The sequence below is a fragment of the Schistocerca nitens genome, chromosome 2, assembly GCF_023898315.1.
Source record: "Schistocerca nitens isolate TAMUIC-IGC-003100 chromosome 2, iqSchNite1.1, whole genome shotgun sequence".
NCBI classification, from domain to species: Eukaryota; Metazoa; Arthropoda; class Insecta; order Orthoptera; family Acrididae; genus Schistocerca; species Schistocerca nitens.
This window is the reverse complement of record NC_064615.1, coordinates 969,779,824-969,799,306: the sequence shown is the minus strand read 5'-3', so window position 1 is coordinate 969,799,306 and position 19,483 is coordinate 969,779,824. Positions and strand designations below refer to the sequence as shown.

Sequence of the window (19,483 nt, the reverse complement as noted above, 5' to 3'; positions counted from 1 at the left end):
AAAAAATGATGAAATTTCGCACGTAAAAAAAAAATTACTTCGTTATGTTTTAGAACTTCCACTGCTATGAGTGTGAATTCTGAATCCTTCCTGGTCATACTGACAAAGTTTTATGAATTTATTTGTAAAATTATAGACACTGGAAATTGAAATGTCCTGTGGTGCCACTCCTGCTCCAAGTCGTCCCGTTTGACGTCCTACCCCCCTTAAGGGCATAGGACATGTGATGTAGTCGACTAATAACATCATTGTTAAGTAGCATGAACACACGGGAGGAAAAGTTAATGGTTTAAATTAATATCCATACTGTATAACTACAAGAAAACCTAAGCTTTCACTTACAATATCGGTCATCAAAAACTTTTTGCTGTTTTTTACCCAAGGGTGTGGTTATGTTGGATCCTAAGTGCACAGCTTAAATTTCAACAGCCGAATATTTCTCCGAAGCACAATTATAAATTTCACTCTTCCTTAGAAAACCCAATTATTTGTGAAACTGCCCTAGAACCTGCTTTGTACTTTTTTTTTACACTTTCTGCCATCCTTAATGCATAATTTGTAATCTATGAAACAACTGAAATAAATCTGAAAAACTAACATTGAAACTTTGTCTTCTTTAGACTGTGTTACCCTTTAAGATATATCACACAAATGTGCCAGTAAGATTTTAAATAATGGCACAAATGGCTGGACTTTGGGGCTCAAAATTTTTCTGAGTGGCTGGTCCTTAGGGTAAGTTCTGAATGGAAGTCCAATGCTACACGATTTAAGAAATTCGTCACACATTCTCACCCATAACAAAATTCATCTTGCATAAAACGAAATTTACTTTGAAAGTAAATTCTCAGAACCACCATTCGCAATATATCCTGCAAACTGTTAGAAATGTAAACAGTTGTGACATCACACTCATTGAGAAGAGGCCCATGAGAAAGACTCATTGAAAGCACTTTGTAGTTATGAATTACTGCATAGTCTGACACATTTTGCTGTCAGCAGACAGTTGTGTGTACTGTGTTTTCTTATAATTCGCGCATTTTCTTTGCAACTAAATTTTTATCTTGATGTTATTCCCTCATTCATGTTTAACTGCTAATTACAAAAATTTAACAGAAAACTAAAATAATGAAAAATTCTAAAAAATGCCTGGGTGTTTCCTGGATTTCCCCCTGATGAAAAAACTCACAGATTTTTCCTGGATTTCCCAGTTACCCTGGGGCATATACACTCCAACACTATTATGCATGTGACTCATGTTTTACTGACAGAAGATGATGAGGAAACATAGTCCCACAGTCAGATATACCTGAAATATTTTCTGTTGTTTCCCATTTCTTCTTTACAGAAACGAGAAGACTACTCTTGTAATATGTATGCAGTCAACTTCCTGTCTGTATGTTTGCCTAGCCCTCTCCCTAAGGAGCTAAATGTCTAAGGAGTCCATTGTTTCCAGTGAGTAGCACATAAGTAATGCAATGGATTTACTAATGTGACATGTAGCATGTTTTGTAAATACAGTAAAAGCAATTTCCAGTAAAAGCACATATTTTCGATTAGCCTTGTTTTTGAGCTATCCATACAGTCTTAGTATGCATTAATCAGGATACTCGGGAACTTGCTGTACTTCAAGCAGCATCCGGAAAAAAACACACAATTCAGAACTACAAGGGCTATTCCTACAGGAACTTCCATTTTCACATAGTATGTAATAGTAGAGCTAGCAGCACCACTGTACATGGTGGCAGCCAGTCAAGGAATATTTTACGGAATTGGTTTAAAAAATTTATTTCAAAGGCCCAGTCAAATCTTTACAAGTTTACTCCTAGAGCAACTTATGCTGTGCCTATGTGACACAAGTTGCCTGTCTTTCAAAACCGAGGCAGTTCTGTCCAGTTAAAGCTGCTGACAAGAGACGCCAGATACCTCTGCTGAAACTGTTAGCACATTAATGCTACTGGTTTTAGCCAAAAGCATGTGTGGGATACAGGTCACATGTGTGGATGCTGGAATGTTCTCTGGTGCGAAACACAGTTGCCTCTCTCTCTTGTAAACCAGACCTCAAGTAGAACAGACATCTTTTTGGAAGGCAGAGCCTCTGGCTCTGCTTATCATGTACAGCCACCAACATAAGTTAACATGAACCACTTCCCCTTCTGTTGCCCATTTCAATTATTTGTTCTACCTTCTAGACTGGCCTGAACCTGGTAACTTCCAACCCTAGGTGCGCCCCTTGTATGCCATACACTGAAATATATTCTCTTTATTGTACAAAATTTCCTGTTCTGTCATTTAACGGCAGCCCTGGATCCCCACTCTCCAGTCCTGACCACTCGACCTCCTGCACACTGTCATCACAAGGCATATGTAACAACCATCTCCCCCCTTCCCTGCCCATATACAGTACACCACTCTTGCAGTGGAATGCACTTTCAACCAATATGCTGAGAGAAGTGGAGAATAAAGGTTTTGTCTTTAATCCTCTCCGAGCCATGTGTTTTCAAAATTCGTGCTGTAATCACACATCCTGCCAGATGTTATGTACATTCTGTAAGATTTCTTGTGGCAAAAACTGTAAAGCTAGTGAGATGCATCGCTAACTTTGTGAAGTTTATGGGCCAAATGTAATGAGTGAAGGTGGTGTAGTATAATGGTGCTGTATGAGAATTTTAGAAATTTCCCAGTGAATTGAGTGTTTGAAGAGATTTTGGGTTTGCTGCAAGCTGTTGAAGAAATAATTAGGGAAATTTGTCATGCTCTTTTGAAAGCTACTCCTCAATGCAGTAATTTAACCTCCGCAAAAAGGGCTGTACTACAAAATCTACAAGAGGATTCTGACATAGTGTTACTGAAGGCTGATAAAGGTAATTCAACAGTGTTGTTACTTTATAGTGTGTATGTTGATAAGATATATGGTCCACTAAGCAATTCTACACATAGGAAATTGATTACGATCCTACAGGTCTTGTGCAATGGAAGACTTCTGCACTCCTGAATTCTTCTGCATTACTTCTAAGGGCCATCAGGATATTAAGACCACATGGCTGTGCACCACCATGACTGTATGGCCTTCTTAAAATTCATAAAGGTCTACCTTTACAGCCAATAGTAAGAAATATTGGTGCCCCCAAATACAAGTCAGCCAAACATCTTACTTCCTTGCTAAGGCAACTGGTGGGCAAACGTTCACATCATGTATGAACATCTGATTTCATCAACAGACAGGGGCTCTACATCTATGAAGTTCAGACTGTTTGATCAGCTTTGATGTAGTGTCTCTTTTTACTAAGGTTCCTCTCACAGATTCTTTGTCGCTAATTGATAATAAGTTTCAGGTAGACACCACTGCTTTCTTCCAGCATACTCTTCCCTCAGTCTTTTTCTTGTTCAACCATGAATATTTTGAGCAGACTGACAGAACCACCACAGTTAGCCCTCTGTCTCCCTGTCGGCCAACCTTTGTATGGAGTGCTTTGAGGAGAGTAGCCCTTGGAGATATGTGGATGATTTTTTTTGTAGTGTGGCCTCATGGAGAAGATCAATTAAAAGAGTTTTTACATAACCTCATCTTCACGAATAAGAACATATGATTCACTATGGAATTAGAGCAGGGCTTCCCAACGTGTGGTCCGTGGATCCCTTAGCGGTCCACAGGCTCTTTCTAGGGGGTCTGCGGCCACCTTTCAACAAATCGTGTAAAATAATGAGTAAAATTATTGAATACAAATGTGAAAATCAAATTCATCACTATTTTTTTCATGTGAAAAACACGTGTACTTTTACTTCAGGTTGTATTCCCAAGCAGCCTTTGCAGTTCCTAAGTGAGAATGCTTACACAGCTTAGTGCCGGAGAATGCGGCTTCTCTGAGCGACTGTTTCGCTACAATATGGAGGTCGTTTGTGGGCCAGCTCACGGCGCTAGATGCGCCGAGACCTTTTACGCATGCACGGAGCGAGCATCGTCGACCAATCACAGCGCTCGCTGGCACATTTGCGGCCCCTGGCATCATTAAATGTTAAAACTTGCTTTGTCAGTGCACTACCTATTTCATAAGTCGAGTTTTGACCAGTCTAACATGGATCGGTGGCTGAAGTCAGGATCATTGAAGAAGGGTGCATTTTCTCCATCGCCTTCACAACAAGGGAAGTTTCCAGTTGAAATGAATGAGGAGGGAGGACGACCAAAGGAAGAACAATCACAAGAAGCTCCACAGCTGGATTTATTATGTGAAAACACTGCAAAAACTCCATTGGTTGCAATATCCTGTGGAAGTGGAATAACCAAGAAGCGTAAGTACAACGAAAGTTATTTAGAAATGGGCTTTATGGAGACAAAGGAGGGTAAAGCTCAGTGTGTAATTTGTGCCCGAGTCCTTCCGAACAATTCAATGGTTCCAGTTAAATTGAGCTGTCATTTTGAAGGTACTCACCCGGACTTCCAGGCTAAAGACATCGGTTTTTTCAAAAGGAAGAGTGCTGAACTAGCTGCTTCTCAGCATTGCATGAAAACTCATGCAAAAACAATGAACGAAAATTCATTAAAAGCTTCTTTTTTGGTTAGTTATCGAGTGACAAACAGGCAAAGCTCATACCATTGCAGAAAATCTCATAAAGCAGTGTGTTAATGATATTGTTTCTTGCATGCTAGACGAAAAGGTAGTAAAACTTGTATCTTCGGTGGCATTATCAAACAATATTGTCAAGAGACGCACTGTTGACATGTCAAATGATGTGAAAGACACTCTTGTTTCTCTCATCCAACACAATTTATTTTCTCTGCGGATAGATGAATCCACTGATGTTGCAAGATTAGTGATTTTATTGGCTTTTGTCTGTTATGAATATTCTGGATGTTTTGAGGAGGACCTCTTATTGTGCAGACCACTACCTGCCAACACAACAGGTGCTGAAATATTCCGTGGATTGGATGATTTTTTAAGGACTAACGAAGTTTCATGGTCTAATTGCACAGATGTACACAGATGGTGCAAAAGCTATGACGGGTCCTACAGTTGGAGCAATAACGAAAATAAAAGAAAATGCCAAGAATTGCAGCAGTAGTCATTGTGCTGTCCACAGATACACTTTAGCTACGAAACAACAGTCTGTTTCGTTCAAGAAAGTTCTAGACGAATCCATTCAAATCATTAACTACATAAAATCAAGGCCGTTGAAGTCAAGACTTTTCAGAATACTGTATGAAGATATGGGAAGCCTCCATCGTTCCCTGCGTCTCCACACAGAAGTGAGGTGGTGCTCACGTGGGAATGCACTCTCTCAGTTGTACGAATTAAGACTGGAAGTCTTATCTTTCCTTTTGGAGCATAACACCAAATTAGCAGACCTTATTAATGACGAAAATTGGCAGTGTATACTTGCCTATTTGTCAGATATTTTCTCCAAAATGAACAAAATGAATATTTCACTCCAAGGGCAAAGTGAAACAAAGGTCACTGCTATCTACAAAGTTTGAGCATTCAAGAGGAAAATCAATTTTTGAACAGTGTGTGTCGAGGAGGGGGAGGTCGAGTGTTTTCCTCTTCTCAAGGAGTTTTTGAAGAACAAAACATTGGCGCTTGGGAAGAATTTGTTTCATCAAATCCTGGAACATCTCCGAAGCTTGATGTCATTGTTGGAGCATTATTTCCCAACAGCTGAAGATGAGAAGCTGCAGAAATACGAATGTGTGGTCAACCCATTCACTGTATCCAAAAAGCCAAACACTCGATATGAGTTGTTGATAGAAATTGCCACAGACCCTACCTTGAAATCAAGTTTTGACATTGACGGTTACTCACACTTTTGGATCCGTTTGGATAACAAGAAAAGGCTGTACTTCTTACGTTTGCCACAACATAAATGTGTGAATCTGGGTTCTCGATCTATGCTGCCCACAAAACTAAGTACCAAAGCTGTCTACATGCGGAACCAGACATCCACCTCCAGTTGTCCAGAATTGAACCCAACTTTTCAAAATTGTCAGCAGAAGCACCCTCAACCATCGCATTAGGATTCCATTATTATTCCTACAGACTCAACTATAGTAAAGAAGAAGGAATTTTTCTTCTTAGATGCTCAGTGAACGTGCCTGAACTATAACTCTGTAGGAATTTTGTTTCTATAATTTACAAAATAATTATTAATTGAAAGGCAGTGTTCAGGGAAAATGGATATCCTACCGGGCAGATTAACAGGGCACTATCAGTTACTACCAAGAGCCAGGAAATGGATGGAGAGGAGTGCACACTGGCAAAATCTCTAGCTTTTCTTTCCTTTGCTGGCAATATTTTGTTTGAAATAGCAAGAAACCACCGTAAGTTTCGGGTAAAAGTTGCTTTTCAACCACCATAAAAGGTTGTCAACCTGCTGGCATGACAATTTGTTATTGTGGAAGGCTGGAATTTACAAAATACATTGCCAGTGCAGTATGGCTTACACAGGTCTAACCATGCATACTGTGGAAGAACACTGCACCAAACACCAATGCTGGACTCACCTTTTGCAATCACACAAGTCTGCTATCCCCGAACACTGCTTCTTCACCAGACACTCAATGGAGTTCAATAAAACAATAATTTTGGCTACAGCAACACTGTTTTGGGATTGCATTATTAAAGAATCCATGGAAATACGCATGGCGGAAAATCTGATGAACCATGACAGTGGCTGCCAGCTGGATACTGCATGGAATCCTATCATCTTCATGATTTGCTCAAATCGAAGATGACAGAGTACTCCAACAGCTGCAGCAAGTGGAACTCTGAGGACAGCTGCATTCTGCAGTTCCACAAGCGAGTCTTCTGTCACCAGGTGGCAGTTCTGTAGGTCCACATGATTTTGATGCATGTGCGCAATACTCACACAATGCTATATAAAACAGAGCAAGTCTGCATCAATCTTCGATGTCTCATCTGAGGATGACTGACATGTGTCCAGTTGAAATATCATGGAGTGTAGCTGACGACGACTGGTTGCAACCCCAAAATTTCTTCGAATGATGCCATATGTTCCAGTGTCCATAATGAAGAGAAAAGTTTGTTGACAGAGTATCACGAATGCAGATCTGATTTGATTGGTTGATGAAAGGGTTAGAGAAACAGATTAGTTATACTTTTCTGTACAAAGTGATTACTGAAAATTTGGGCTACTGCAAATTTAATGCCAGATAGGTGACATAAACTCCTCCCTGAAGAAGGCTCAGTGTATGGCAGCAGCACAGTCCTTTCTTGTATGTTATGAAAAAGAAAGTGAAACTTCTCTTGACCAGATTGTGGAAGGCAATGAGACATGACTGCAGTATGTGAATGCAGAAACAAAAACTTCAGTCAATGCAGTGGGGCCATATTAGGTTACTGGAACCTACAAAGCATCGTCAAACACTTCCCAACAGGAAACTCATGGTACTGTCTTCTGGGACAGATTACGAATTTTGCTAGTGGAGTTCCTAGATAGATATACCACAATTAATGCTGAAAATTACTGCAACACACTGACAAACTCGAGAAGGACCATTCGAAACATATGTCGTGGCATGTTGAACTCTGGCATGATTTTCCTGCATGACAATGCCTGCCTGCATACAGCGCAAAGTACTATCTACGCCAACTAAGATGACACTTGGCACTGTGTCTGATGGGAGCGTAAAGGTATTTCCCAATGTATGGCTGTTCCCATCAGCCACCACACTGTGCGTCAACTTAGTTTGTGCAGACAGTACCAAAAAAAAAAATGTTTAGCCACAGGTGAACATGCCTTGGTGCACGGCCAGCACATCTTGGCACAGTGTTACACCGTCCGGGTTATCTGGATACATCCCACTAACACCAACCTGTCAGAACTCCGGAGATGGGAACTTGCCCTTCAGTATATCCTCTCTTCTCGTTATCCGCCAGGCCTCAACCTCCGCTAATTTCAAGTTGCCGCCGCTCATACCTCACCTGTCTTTCAACAACATCTTTGCCTCTGTACTTCTGCCTCGACTGACATCTCTGCCGAATCTCTTTGCCTTTACAAATGTCTGCTTGTGTCTGTGTATGTGTGGTTGGATATGGGTGTGTGTGCGAGTGTATACCTGTCCTTTTTTCCCCCTAAGGTAAGTCTTTCCACTCCCGGGATTGGAATGACTCCTTACCCTCTCCCTTAAAACCCACATCCTTTCGTCTTTCCCTCTCCTTCCCTCTTTCCTGATGAAGCAACCATTGGTTGCGAAAGCTAGAATTTTGTGTGTATGATTGTGTTTGTTTGTGTGTATATTGACCTGCCAGCACTTTCGTATGGTAAGTCACATCATCTTTGTTTTTAGATATATTTTTCCTGCGTGGAATGTTTCCCTCATTATATTCACATAGAAACAGTCAGACAACTTCCTGTTATTATTGCTACCCAGATGCTTAGCTGAGCTTATTACCGAATTTCTTATAAAAGTAAACATACATTAATTTTTACATTCAACGTAACTAGGAATTTCAAGTCTTTTAAGCATTTGCAAACATCATTCACAATGTGTTTGGTTGGTGAAAATTCTGCATGGAATATGAAGGTGGGTATGAGAAAAGACAATCACCAACTGTTTGAAGGAAAGATACTAATGAACAATAGCAGCAAAAGCATGAGCATGAAGTGTGTTGGTGCATTAGGAATGGCATCAACAGTAACTGAAGAGGCAATGGAGATGTAGTAGGAATTTTTACTATGGGAAGGCAGGATGCAACAATTGTGCTCGCTCAAGATCTCTGTCAACTAAGGCAAAAATTACAGTAATGAGCAGCATCGGGATGACTAATGTAGCTATAACTCTTTGTATTTTGGAAAGCACATAGAAAAAGAGGTATGGAAACTGATGGTGGTGAGAAAGGAAATGGATTTAGGTGAAATATTCTTAGCTGATATAAGAATTTAAATAGATATTACAGATCACGCCGAACTTGTGGAATGGCATTCCTGCAGCAAGCCTTATAAGTACCAGTGACTTTAGAGTAACCACTGTTGTTCAGCAGTGTTGAAACCTTTGTCTGCAGGAAGGATAGTTGGGTAATTTTCTGTTACGAGTATGGACCAGAAAATTCATATTTTGTGATAAATGCAAAATATGTGCAAATTATGCTTCAAAATGCAAAAATGAGAAATTACTTAATAGATGCTATTTCTTAGCGATTTGCATCCAGTAGAACTACTTTATCAGAGATAGTTTGAAATAGATTTATTTCCTGCATACAAATATCAAAACTGTAACCAATTATCAGTTACTGGTACTGTACACCATCTGGCAAAGCCCAGTTTGAAAAGATAATGTATGTAAGAAACTGCAAATAAAAAGTGTATCAATGCAACAATGTATCGAAGCACTCAATGATCTGGTGCCACGCCTACTGTAAGCAGTTCAAAGGTCTGTTTAAGATACAAACCACACAATGCAACCAACGTAGTACTCGGCCTTGGGACATGGCATTATGGCAAATTAAGTGTGGATGTTATGAACTGTGGTTGCATCGAATACCACTACAGGTCGGGCCTGAACTATGTCATTAAAAATACTCTGCTAAGCTCAACAAGCAATTGCACAGTAGCTGTCCCTGAATGATGTGTGTTGAGTGTTGTTTGTTTGGGAAAAAACAGACGCAAATTTTACCAAAAATAAGAGCTACTTTTTCCAGGTTCCTAGTTACGAAGGATGTAGATGGCTGCACCACACCACTATGAATGACTAGGTTGGAATAGGTATTGTGAAGTTTGGAGCTATGCACACACTCACTTAGTTATAATCAGCAAGATGGATGTCAAAGAAGCATTTCCACTTGTGAAGAAGGTGAATGCAAGTAGATACCTACTGAGTAATGTAGTATCATTGAAACTGGATGTAGGACCGTGAAGCCTCTGACAGGACTGAAACTCGTGTGCAATTTAAGTTTTTAATAGATAGTTTAAAAACTACATCGCCACTTTGAGTTTTGTGCTCTTTATATCTGGGAGGGGGTGGGAGTGGGTGATAGCAGCAGCTTTTAGGTTGATGGCATGTGGAACAGGTGGGAAAAACAAAATCTGGAGATTATGAATGGGGAGCAGAAAAATTTGCTGAGGGATACAGTAGTTTCATTGGGTTGTTGTATTCCAAGGGCAGAGTAGGGAATCACTGTCTTGAGGTGGTGAGAAAACTGAAGGATGGATTCTTGTATATCAGGGTTGGAGTACCTTCCAGAGGAGCAGATGTAGTTCGAGGATGCTTAAGGCAAGGTAATCAACATGAAAATAATCACCAGCAGTAGAATGCCTTAACCATAAAACATATAATTAGTAAAACAATACAATGAACATATAAAAACATATGAAAATAACATAATTTGATACAGTGAAATTAAGTGAGGAGTTTTTCCTAACTGACCTTTTCACTTTTCAGCTTCTTTTGATGAGACTCCAATAACGATTCCTTTTGTCTTTTCTTTGAATATCCTTCAGTCAGTTTTTCTATTTCCTGGTCACGTTGTTTCAAAGCCTTCTGCTTTAGACTGTCTGTTGGTGCAACTGGCTGTAAACATCATAAATAACACATTTATTAATACCCTGAATGTGAAGTTGTAAGTAAGGCACAGGTCAAAAGGAAGAATTATTTGTTTTAGTATTACAGAAAGTGTGCCTACCAATTTTACACACTGAGAAAACAGTTTTACAATCAGTCAATGTACTTGAAAATAAACAGAGTAATAAGGCACAGTATTTCAAGTTGCACCCATAAAAAAGATCTATATTTGGTAAAAGCACATTAACATTCTTACAGACGTTCATGCTGACATATCTTTGAAAGATGAATAAATTAACAATAATCATTTCAGCATTTATTATAAAGTCCTATGATTTTTCTAAGTCCTTAATGGAAGATTAATGTATAAGACATAGACTGACTCAACAATACAATAATATGAAGCTTACAGAAAACTTCAAGTTTAAGATACTATACGATGGTGAAATGCTGTGACTTTCTTAAATAAAATAAAAAACTATGCCATGCCATTCAAACCTGTGTGGCAATTGATGTTAAGGAAGGACATTCAGGGTTGACCATGTCATATGAACCAGTTTGGCCACTGATGTTAGGTAAGGATGTTTAATGGTGACTGGATACTGTGTATCCATTAAAGTATGTAATTCAACATAACACATCACCAAAACTTATGCTACATCCTGTTAGTGTATAAAATCTGTTTTTATCCATGTAATTCAACATGACACATCACCAAGGCTTATGCTACATCCTGTTATTGTATAAAATCTGTTTTTATTCCATTCTTATGACATTTATTGTACCATAAAATGTGTCAAGAGTAAAAGTAAAAGAACTCTGGCAACAAAGATGAGAGTAAATTATTTGAAACTGAAAAGCTGGTGTTACACATGAACCAAAATAAGATAGATAAGAAAAAGTCTCTACATTCAACCCAACCTACCAACAACCCCTTGCCACATAGACTTTTCACACAGATATGAACCACAATAATCATCTTGCGTGTTTCTGATTTAAGTCTTGTCACTGGCACATCCTACGCCATCAGATGCGGCACGACCTGTGAAAGCGGACAAATCATATATCGACTTTGCCATAACTCCTGCACATCCTTCATGCCAACATGACCTCCAACAACCAGCTGTCAACCTGAATGGAAGGTGGCCACAACCAAACTGTGGCCAAGAATAAAGTTCACCATCCTGTACCAGAGCATGCTGCTAAGCACTTTTTCTTCTATGCAATGTCAACACATGTTCCGGTTCTCACAGAACAGCAGCATTTGTTTTAATTGAGTAGATGGAAACTGTCCTTAAAACACATCCTTTCATCCTGAACTCCTCAGTCTCTGCAATCTTAATATTCCACACCCACCTCCAGCACTTCCTACACCACTTTGTTCTCTCTGTGGTCTCCATTTCCCCTGCTTTACACCTGCCCACTCTCACCTCTTGCCACCCCACACCTTCACTTCAACTGCATTTCACACATAACTTCCTCTGTCTGCACCAAGGTAAATTTGTCAGCACCACACTCCTATACTGTTTCCTTGTTGCCTCTCCCTTGCTAACAGGCACTAACCCTTCCCTTTACCAGTCCCTTCCCTCTGTTCTTCTCAGCCCATTCCGTCCCACACAGTCTCTCATCCGAGTCAGGATACAGCACCGGGACAGTAGAGACAGAGAGAGAGAGAGAGAGAGAGAGAGAGAGAGTGTTACAAACAATACGTAATATACAGGAAAAGCAACCAATCACCTATTCACCTATATTTGACTGACGTGTGGCACATAGGGGGGGGGGGGGGGGGGGGGGGGGGGAACCACGCACAATTATTTATACTAGTTTTCCCATTCTTGCTTTTTCTCTAGTAGAAACTCACACATCCACACAAACACCACACAGACACGCCACTTCGAAAACTGTCACCCATTCTGTGTCAAAAAATCTCTTACTTACAGCCTTGGCACCCATGGATGCCAAATCTGCAGTGGAAAGCAGCTGTTGAAATATAGGGTTAACCTTATCAGAGCTTTTATTGACAGACAATATCCTATCCAGCTCATCCATACACAGATCTCCCATCCAATCTCCTCTGACACCAGTAAACTTATTAATGTGCCACTGTCCAGCATTCCTCTGATTACCCAGTATCACTATTGCCTTGAAAAGCCCAACCACATCCTTCACTAGGGCTTCAACTACCTCTCATTGTGCCCTGAGACGAGGGATATCCTACCCAAAATCCTATCCACGTCATCCAAAGTTGTGTTCTTTTTGCCACCCAACCCACAGAATATCCTTGGCCATCCCTGTTCCAATCCAGCTTCCAATCCTCCACCCCATGGGTTATTCCGTTGTGATAGACTCGGGTACAAGACCTTTCCAAACACCCACCTCTTACCACAGTCCAGTCAGAGGCATTTCCCACCCTACAAGCATTTCCCACCCTACAAGGGCAGGACCATGTATGATGTCAGCCATGTTATATATTAGCTACACTGCACTTACTGTACAGTATTCTATGTGGACATGACAAGTAACCAACTGTATTCACATGAATGGTCAATGACACACTGTGGCAAACTGCAAATGTGACCATCCAGTTGCCGAACATGCTGTGCACCACAACACAAATGTCTTCAACAGATCCTTCATTAAGTGATCCATCTGAATACTCACTTTCAGCACTAGTGTCTCTGAACTACACAGGTGGGAATTACCTCTCCAGCACAACCTACAGTCTCCATGGCCTAAACCTCCAACAACCTCTTCACACTGCCTCACCTTAACTTTCTCACCTCTCTCTTCTGTCCACACCACTCCTCCTCTGTTCACATCATCTGCTGCCTTCTCCCACCACTCCCCCCCCCCCCCCAAAAAAAAATCTCTCTCTCTCTCTCTCTCTCTCTCTCTCTCTCGCCTCACCCCTCTCCCTTTCTCTCCCCCCCCCTCCTCTTTCCACCCCTCCCCGTTTCTCTTTTCCCTTCCTGTCTCCCTCCTTATCTCCACCTTCCTCTACTTTCCTCCTCTCCATTCACCCCCCCCCCCCTCAACTGTTATATGCTTTATCCTTTGAACTTCTTTTTGTCTTGTTCTGCAGCCACTGAATCATCTGTAAAAAAAAGACCTGCCGCACACTATCTCACTATACCCTTCTCGCTTCACAAGTCCTTCTGTACCCTCTCCCCACCTCATTTGTCCTTCCTTAACCACTTCCCACATCCATATGCCCGTGCAACTGCTATCAACAGCCAGTCTTGCTGTGGCCATGGGAATGTGTATTGGATGTCTGTGTGGTTGTGTCTGTAAATGTGTATACTTCTAACAGAGAAAGAGCAAGAGCTCAAAAGCAAATACAAATAGTTTTCTCACAAGTTTCAATGCACCATACATCAGTTGTTGTTGTTGTTGTTGTTGTTGTGGTCTTCAGTCCTGAGACTGGTTTGATGCAGCTCTCCATGCTACTCTATCCTGTGCAAGCTTCTTCATCTCCCAGTACCTACTGCAACCTACATCCTTCTGAATCTGCTTAGTGTATTCATCTCTTGGTCTCCCTCTACGATTTTTACCCTCCACGGTGCCCTCCAATGCTAAATTTGTGATCCCTCGATGCCTCAAAACATGTCCTACCAACCGATCCCTTCTTCTAGTCAATTTGTGCCACAAACTTCTCTTCTCCCCAATCCTATTCAATACCTCCTCATTAGTTACGTGATCTACCCACCTTATCTTCAGCATTCTTCTGTAGCACCACATTTCGAAAGCTTCTATTCTCTTCTTGTCCAAACTAGTTATCGTCCATGTTTCACTTCCATACATGGCTACACTCCATACAAATACTTTCAGAAACGACTTCCTGACACTTAAACCTATACTTGATGTTAACAATTTTCTCTTCTTGAGAAACGCTTTCCTTGCCATTGCCAGTCTACATTTTATATACTCTCTACTTCGACCATCATCGGTTATTTTACTCCCTAAATAGCAAAACTCCTTAACTACTTTAAGTGTCTCATTTCCTAATCTAATTCCCTCAGCATCACCCGACTTAATTTGACTACATTCCATTATCCTCGTTTTGCTTTTGTTGATTTTCATCTTATATCCTCCTTTCAAGACACTGTCCATTCCATTCAACTGCTCTTCCAAGTCCTTTGCTGTCTCTGACAGAATTACAATGTCATCGGCGAACCTCAAAGTTTTTATTTCTTCTCCATGAATTTTAATACCTACTCCGAATTTTTCTTTTGTTTCCTTTACTGCTTGCTCAATATACAGATTGAATAACATCGGGGAGAGGCTACAACCCTGTCTCACTCCTTTCCCAACCACTGCTTCCATTTCATGCCCCTCGACTCTCACAACTGCCATCTGGTTTCTGTACAAACTGTAAATAGCCTTTCGCTCCCTGTATTTTACCCCTGCCACCTTCAGAATTTGAAAGAGAGTATTCCAGTTAACATTGTCAAAAGCTTTCTCTAAGTCTACAAATGCTAGAAACGTAGGTTTGCCTTTTCTTAATCTTTCTTCTAAGGTAAGTCGTAAGATTAGTATTGCCTCACGTGTTCCAACATTTCCACGGAATCCAAACTGATCTTCCCCAAGGTCCGCTTCTACCAGTTTTTCCATTCGTTTGTAAAGAATTCACATTAGTATTTTGCAGCTGTGACTTATTAAACTGATATAGTTCGGTAATTTTCACATCTGTCAACACCTGCTTTCTTTGGGATTGGAATTATTATATTCTTCTTGAAGTCTGAGGGTATTTTGCCTGTCTCATACATCGTGCTCACCAGATGGTAGAGTTTTGTCATGACTGGCTCTCCCGAGGCCATCAGTAGTTCTAATGGAATGTTGTCTACTCCCGGGGCCTTGTTTCGACTCAGGTCTTTCAGTGCTCTGTCAAACTCTTCACGCAGTATCTTATCTCCGATTTCATCTTCATCTACATCCTCTTCCATTTCCATAATATTGTCCTCAAGTACATCGCCCTTGTATTAACCCTCTATATACTCCTTCCACCTTTCTGCCTTCCCTTCTTTGCTTAGAACTGGGTTGCCATCTGAGCTCTTGATATTCATACAAGTGGTTCTCTTCTCTCCAAAGGTCTCTCTAATTTTCCTGTAGGCAGTATCTATTCTACCCCTAGTGAGACAATCCTCTACATCCTTACATTTGCCCTCTAGCCATCCCTGCTTAGCCATTTTGCACTTCCTGTCGATCTCATTTTTGAGATGTTTGTATTCCTTTTTGCCTGCTTCATTTACTGCATTTTTATATTTTCTCCTTTCATCAATTAAATTCAATATTTCTTCTGTTACCCAAGGATTTCTATTAGCCCTCGTCTTTTTACCTACTTGATCGTCTGCTGCCTTCACTACTTCATCCCTCAGAGCTACCCATTCTTCTTCTACTGTATTTCTTTCCCCCATTCCTGTCAATTGTTCCCTTATGCTCTCCCTGAAACTCTGTACAACCTCTGGTTCTTTCAGTTTATCCAGGTCCCATCTCCTTAAATTCCCACCTTTTTGCAGTTTCTTCAGTTTCAGTCTGCAGTTCATAACCAATAGATTGTGGTCAGAATCCACATCTGCCCCTGGAAATGTCTTACAATTTAAAACCTGGTTCCTAAATCTCCATCTTACCATTATATAATCTATCTGATACCTTTTAGTATCTCCAGGATTCTTCCAGGTATACAACCTTCTTTTATGATTCTTGAACCAAGTGTTAGCTATGATTAAGTTATGCTCTGTGCAAAATTCTACAAGGAGGCTTCCTCTCTCATTCCTTCCCCCCAATCCATATTCACCTACTATGTTTCCTTCTCTCCCTTTTCCTACTGTCGAATTCCAGTCACCCATGACTATTAAATTTTCGTCTCCCTTCACTACCTGAATAATTTCTTTTATCTCGTCATACATTTCATCTATTTCTTCATCATCTGCAGAGCTAGTTGGCATATAAACTTGTACTACTGTAGTAGGCATGGGCTTTGTGTCTATCTTGGCCACAATAATGCGTTCACTATGCTGTTTGTAGTAGCTAACCCGCACTCCTATTTTTTTATTCATTATTAAACCTACTCCTGCATTACCCCTATTTGATTTTGTATTTATAACCCTGTAATCACCTGACCAAAAGTCTTGTTCCTCCTGCCACCGAACTTCACTAATTCCCACTATATCTAACTTTAACCTATCCATTTCCCTTTTTAAATTTTCTAACCTACCTGCCCGATTAAGGGATCTGACATTCCACGCTCCGATCCGTAGAACGCCAGTAGTCTTTCTCCTGATAACGACGTCCTCTTGAGTAGTCTCCGCCCGGAGATCCGAATGGGAGACTATTTTACCTCCAGAATATTTTACCCAAGAGGACGCCATCATCATTTAATCATACAGTAAAGCTGCATGTCCTCGGGAAAAATTACGGCTGTAGTTTCCCCTTGCTTTCAGCCGTTCGCAGTACCAGCACAGCAAGGCCGTTTTGGTTAATGTTACAAGGCCAGATCAGTCAATCATCCAGACTGTTGCCCATGCAACTACTGAAAAGGCTGCTGCCCCTCTTCAGGAACCACATGTTTGTCTGGCCTCTCAACAGATACCCCTCCGTTGTGGTTGCACCTACGGTACGGCCATCTGTATCGCTGAGGCACGCAAGCCTCCCCACCAACGGCAAGGTCCATGGTTCATGGGGGGATACATCAGTTAGCTATAGGTAAAAAATGAAATGAAATGTCGTGTGACGAGGGCCTCCCGGCAGGTAGACCGTTCGCCTGGTGCAAGTCTTTCGATTTGACGCCACTTCGGCGACTTGTGCATCGATGGGGATGAAATGATGATGATTACGACAACACAACACCCAGTCCCTGAGCGGAGAAAATCTCCGACCCTGCCGGGAATCAAACCTGGGCCCTTTGGATTGACAGTCTGTCGCACTGACCACTCAGCTACCGGGGGCGGACAGTTAGCTATAGGTGAATGGATGCCTTTTCTTTATTTCACGTATTACTTCCTTTGTTTTATTTAATTGTTCTAAATGACCTTTCAAAAATAATAACAAAGATAATCAAAGTAATTATTGTTTCACTGTGTACACAGCACTTATTTCAACAAATGCTATAACTATTATTAACTGCAACGAGTAAGATTTTAAACTGTAATTCATTTCCTTGACAAAATTAGTTACAAATAAAATCATCCACCCAAAATGTACCAAGATTGATTTTATTCTTGGCTTATACATGACTCAGCTCAATAACTGTGGAGGCAGGTTGAACTAATAATTGTAAACAACAGATGTGCATTTCAATTAATCAGCTGTGAGCAGGCAGTGTTAAGTACTGGATGTGTGATCGTAGTGTATAACGTCATCATGTCACAAATAACACTTAATCAACACCTCTGAATCCAGTGTTCACTGCATTCTCCAAATGTTTTGAAGAAGAGAAAAGTGTGTGCACAGTCTGCCCTGTACAACTTGACTCCCAAACAAAAACAGCAATGTGTCACCATCTGCCACAACTTGATGGAAATGCATAATGTGCAAATTCTTTTCTGGGAAAAATCATCTCAAGTGATGAGACTTTGTTACATCAACACCAACTTACCACAAAATGAGAAATTTACATAAAGTGCCCAGACTTTGACAACATAATCAACATACAAGCCAGTATGATATGTGAGTTGAATAACATCCTAAAGAAGTACTTTTCTGACAGTTTGACACGGATGTGTATATGTTCTGTGTGTTATACTTAAGGTGGTGATAAACTACATAGAACACTTGAAGCATTAAAACCACCATCTCAAAGTTTCTCCATTTTTTATTAATCAATTCTTGAAATTTTTTGGCTGTCTGCACACTTTTTATGAAACAATTGTATTACGAGGAGTGACTGAATGAAAATTAAATATTTCCCATTTCATGAAAGAAAATTCTCTAAGATTTGATAACGTTTATTGTGAAACAAGATATAAAAATTTACGTGACAGCACAATGAGTTCTTTGGGAGGGAGGAGGGCATCAGCCTTAATGAGTTATTTGTAGAAATTAAAGATTATTATTAAAGAAATGGCAGATTTTTTACAAAATAGGTTCTTGTGAAAATATTTAAATTAGAAATGTTATTAATTTCAGTGATTCTAAATACATCGCAAATCTTCAGCACAGACTGCTACACACAATTGTGTACTTTAATAATTTGGTAATACTAAGCAAAATCTATAAATAGAAAGGAAAAATATCATCCATACTTGCAGTATTAGTGAAAAAAATGTTTACAGAAATTGCATTAGAATTTTAATGAAATACAATACCATTTTTATTATGAGCAGGAAATATGTAAAATGAATGTAAAGTTTTAAAAATTGTATTTTAATGTGTCTCAGCAGACCTGAAGTTATGTAAACATCGTGCATGCTGATGCACAATAAGTTAGCATGAGACACTCAGTCACTGAGCCATAGTGTCAACAAGCTTTCTAGCAGAGCACTGAGGCAAGTGTGTCCATTGTATTCCCTCCACCAAATCCCCCAAAAAACCTCTAGTCTGATCCACCATACACTAGTACTTTGTGCACCAAGTGACAGTGCAGAATGCATTCTGGAAGTCATGGAACATGGTGTCAACCTGGGCACTGGTATCAGAGATCTTTTGGGTCTCTTGTATGAACAAATAAGCTAGATTTCAACAGTGTGTTGTTTGCAGAGCCCTTGCTGATTCCTACAGAGGAGATTTTGGGTCTTCTGAAAGATCACAATACGGGAACTCAAAATGAGCTCTATAATTCTACAAAAGACTGACATCAACGATACAGGCCATCTGTTGTGTGCGAGTGTTCTATGATCCTTCTTGAACAGGACTAACCTGTGCATTTTTCCAATCATTAAAAATGCTTTGTGCCATCTGCAAATATTCTTTTATCTCGTCTAACATTGCAAATCTTCATCCTTTCAAAGGGGTTTTCAACTCTGAAAATAAAAAATG

General features: G+C 40.3%; 1 protein-coding gene across 2 annotated transcripts in view; it reads right to left on the bottom strand.

Annotated features, from left to right (window-relative positions):
* Positions 1-19,483, bottom strand: part of LOC126237298 (GPALPP motifs-containing protein 1) — a 74,982-nt gene that overhangs the window by 24,910 nt on the left and 30,589 nt on the right. For both annotated transcript variants that reach the window (XM_049947256.1, XM_049947255.1), the window contains exon 4: positions 10,376-10,519. In XM_049947256.1, the coding sequence (XP_049803213.1) occupies positions 10,376-10,519 (144 nt within the window). The remainder of the gene's footprint in view (positions 1-10,375; positions 10,520-19,483) is intronic.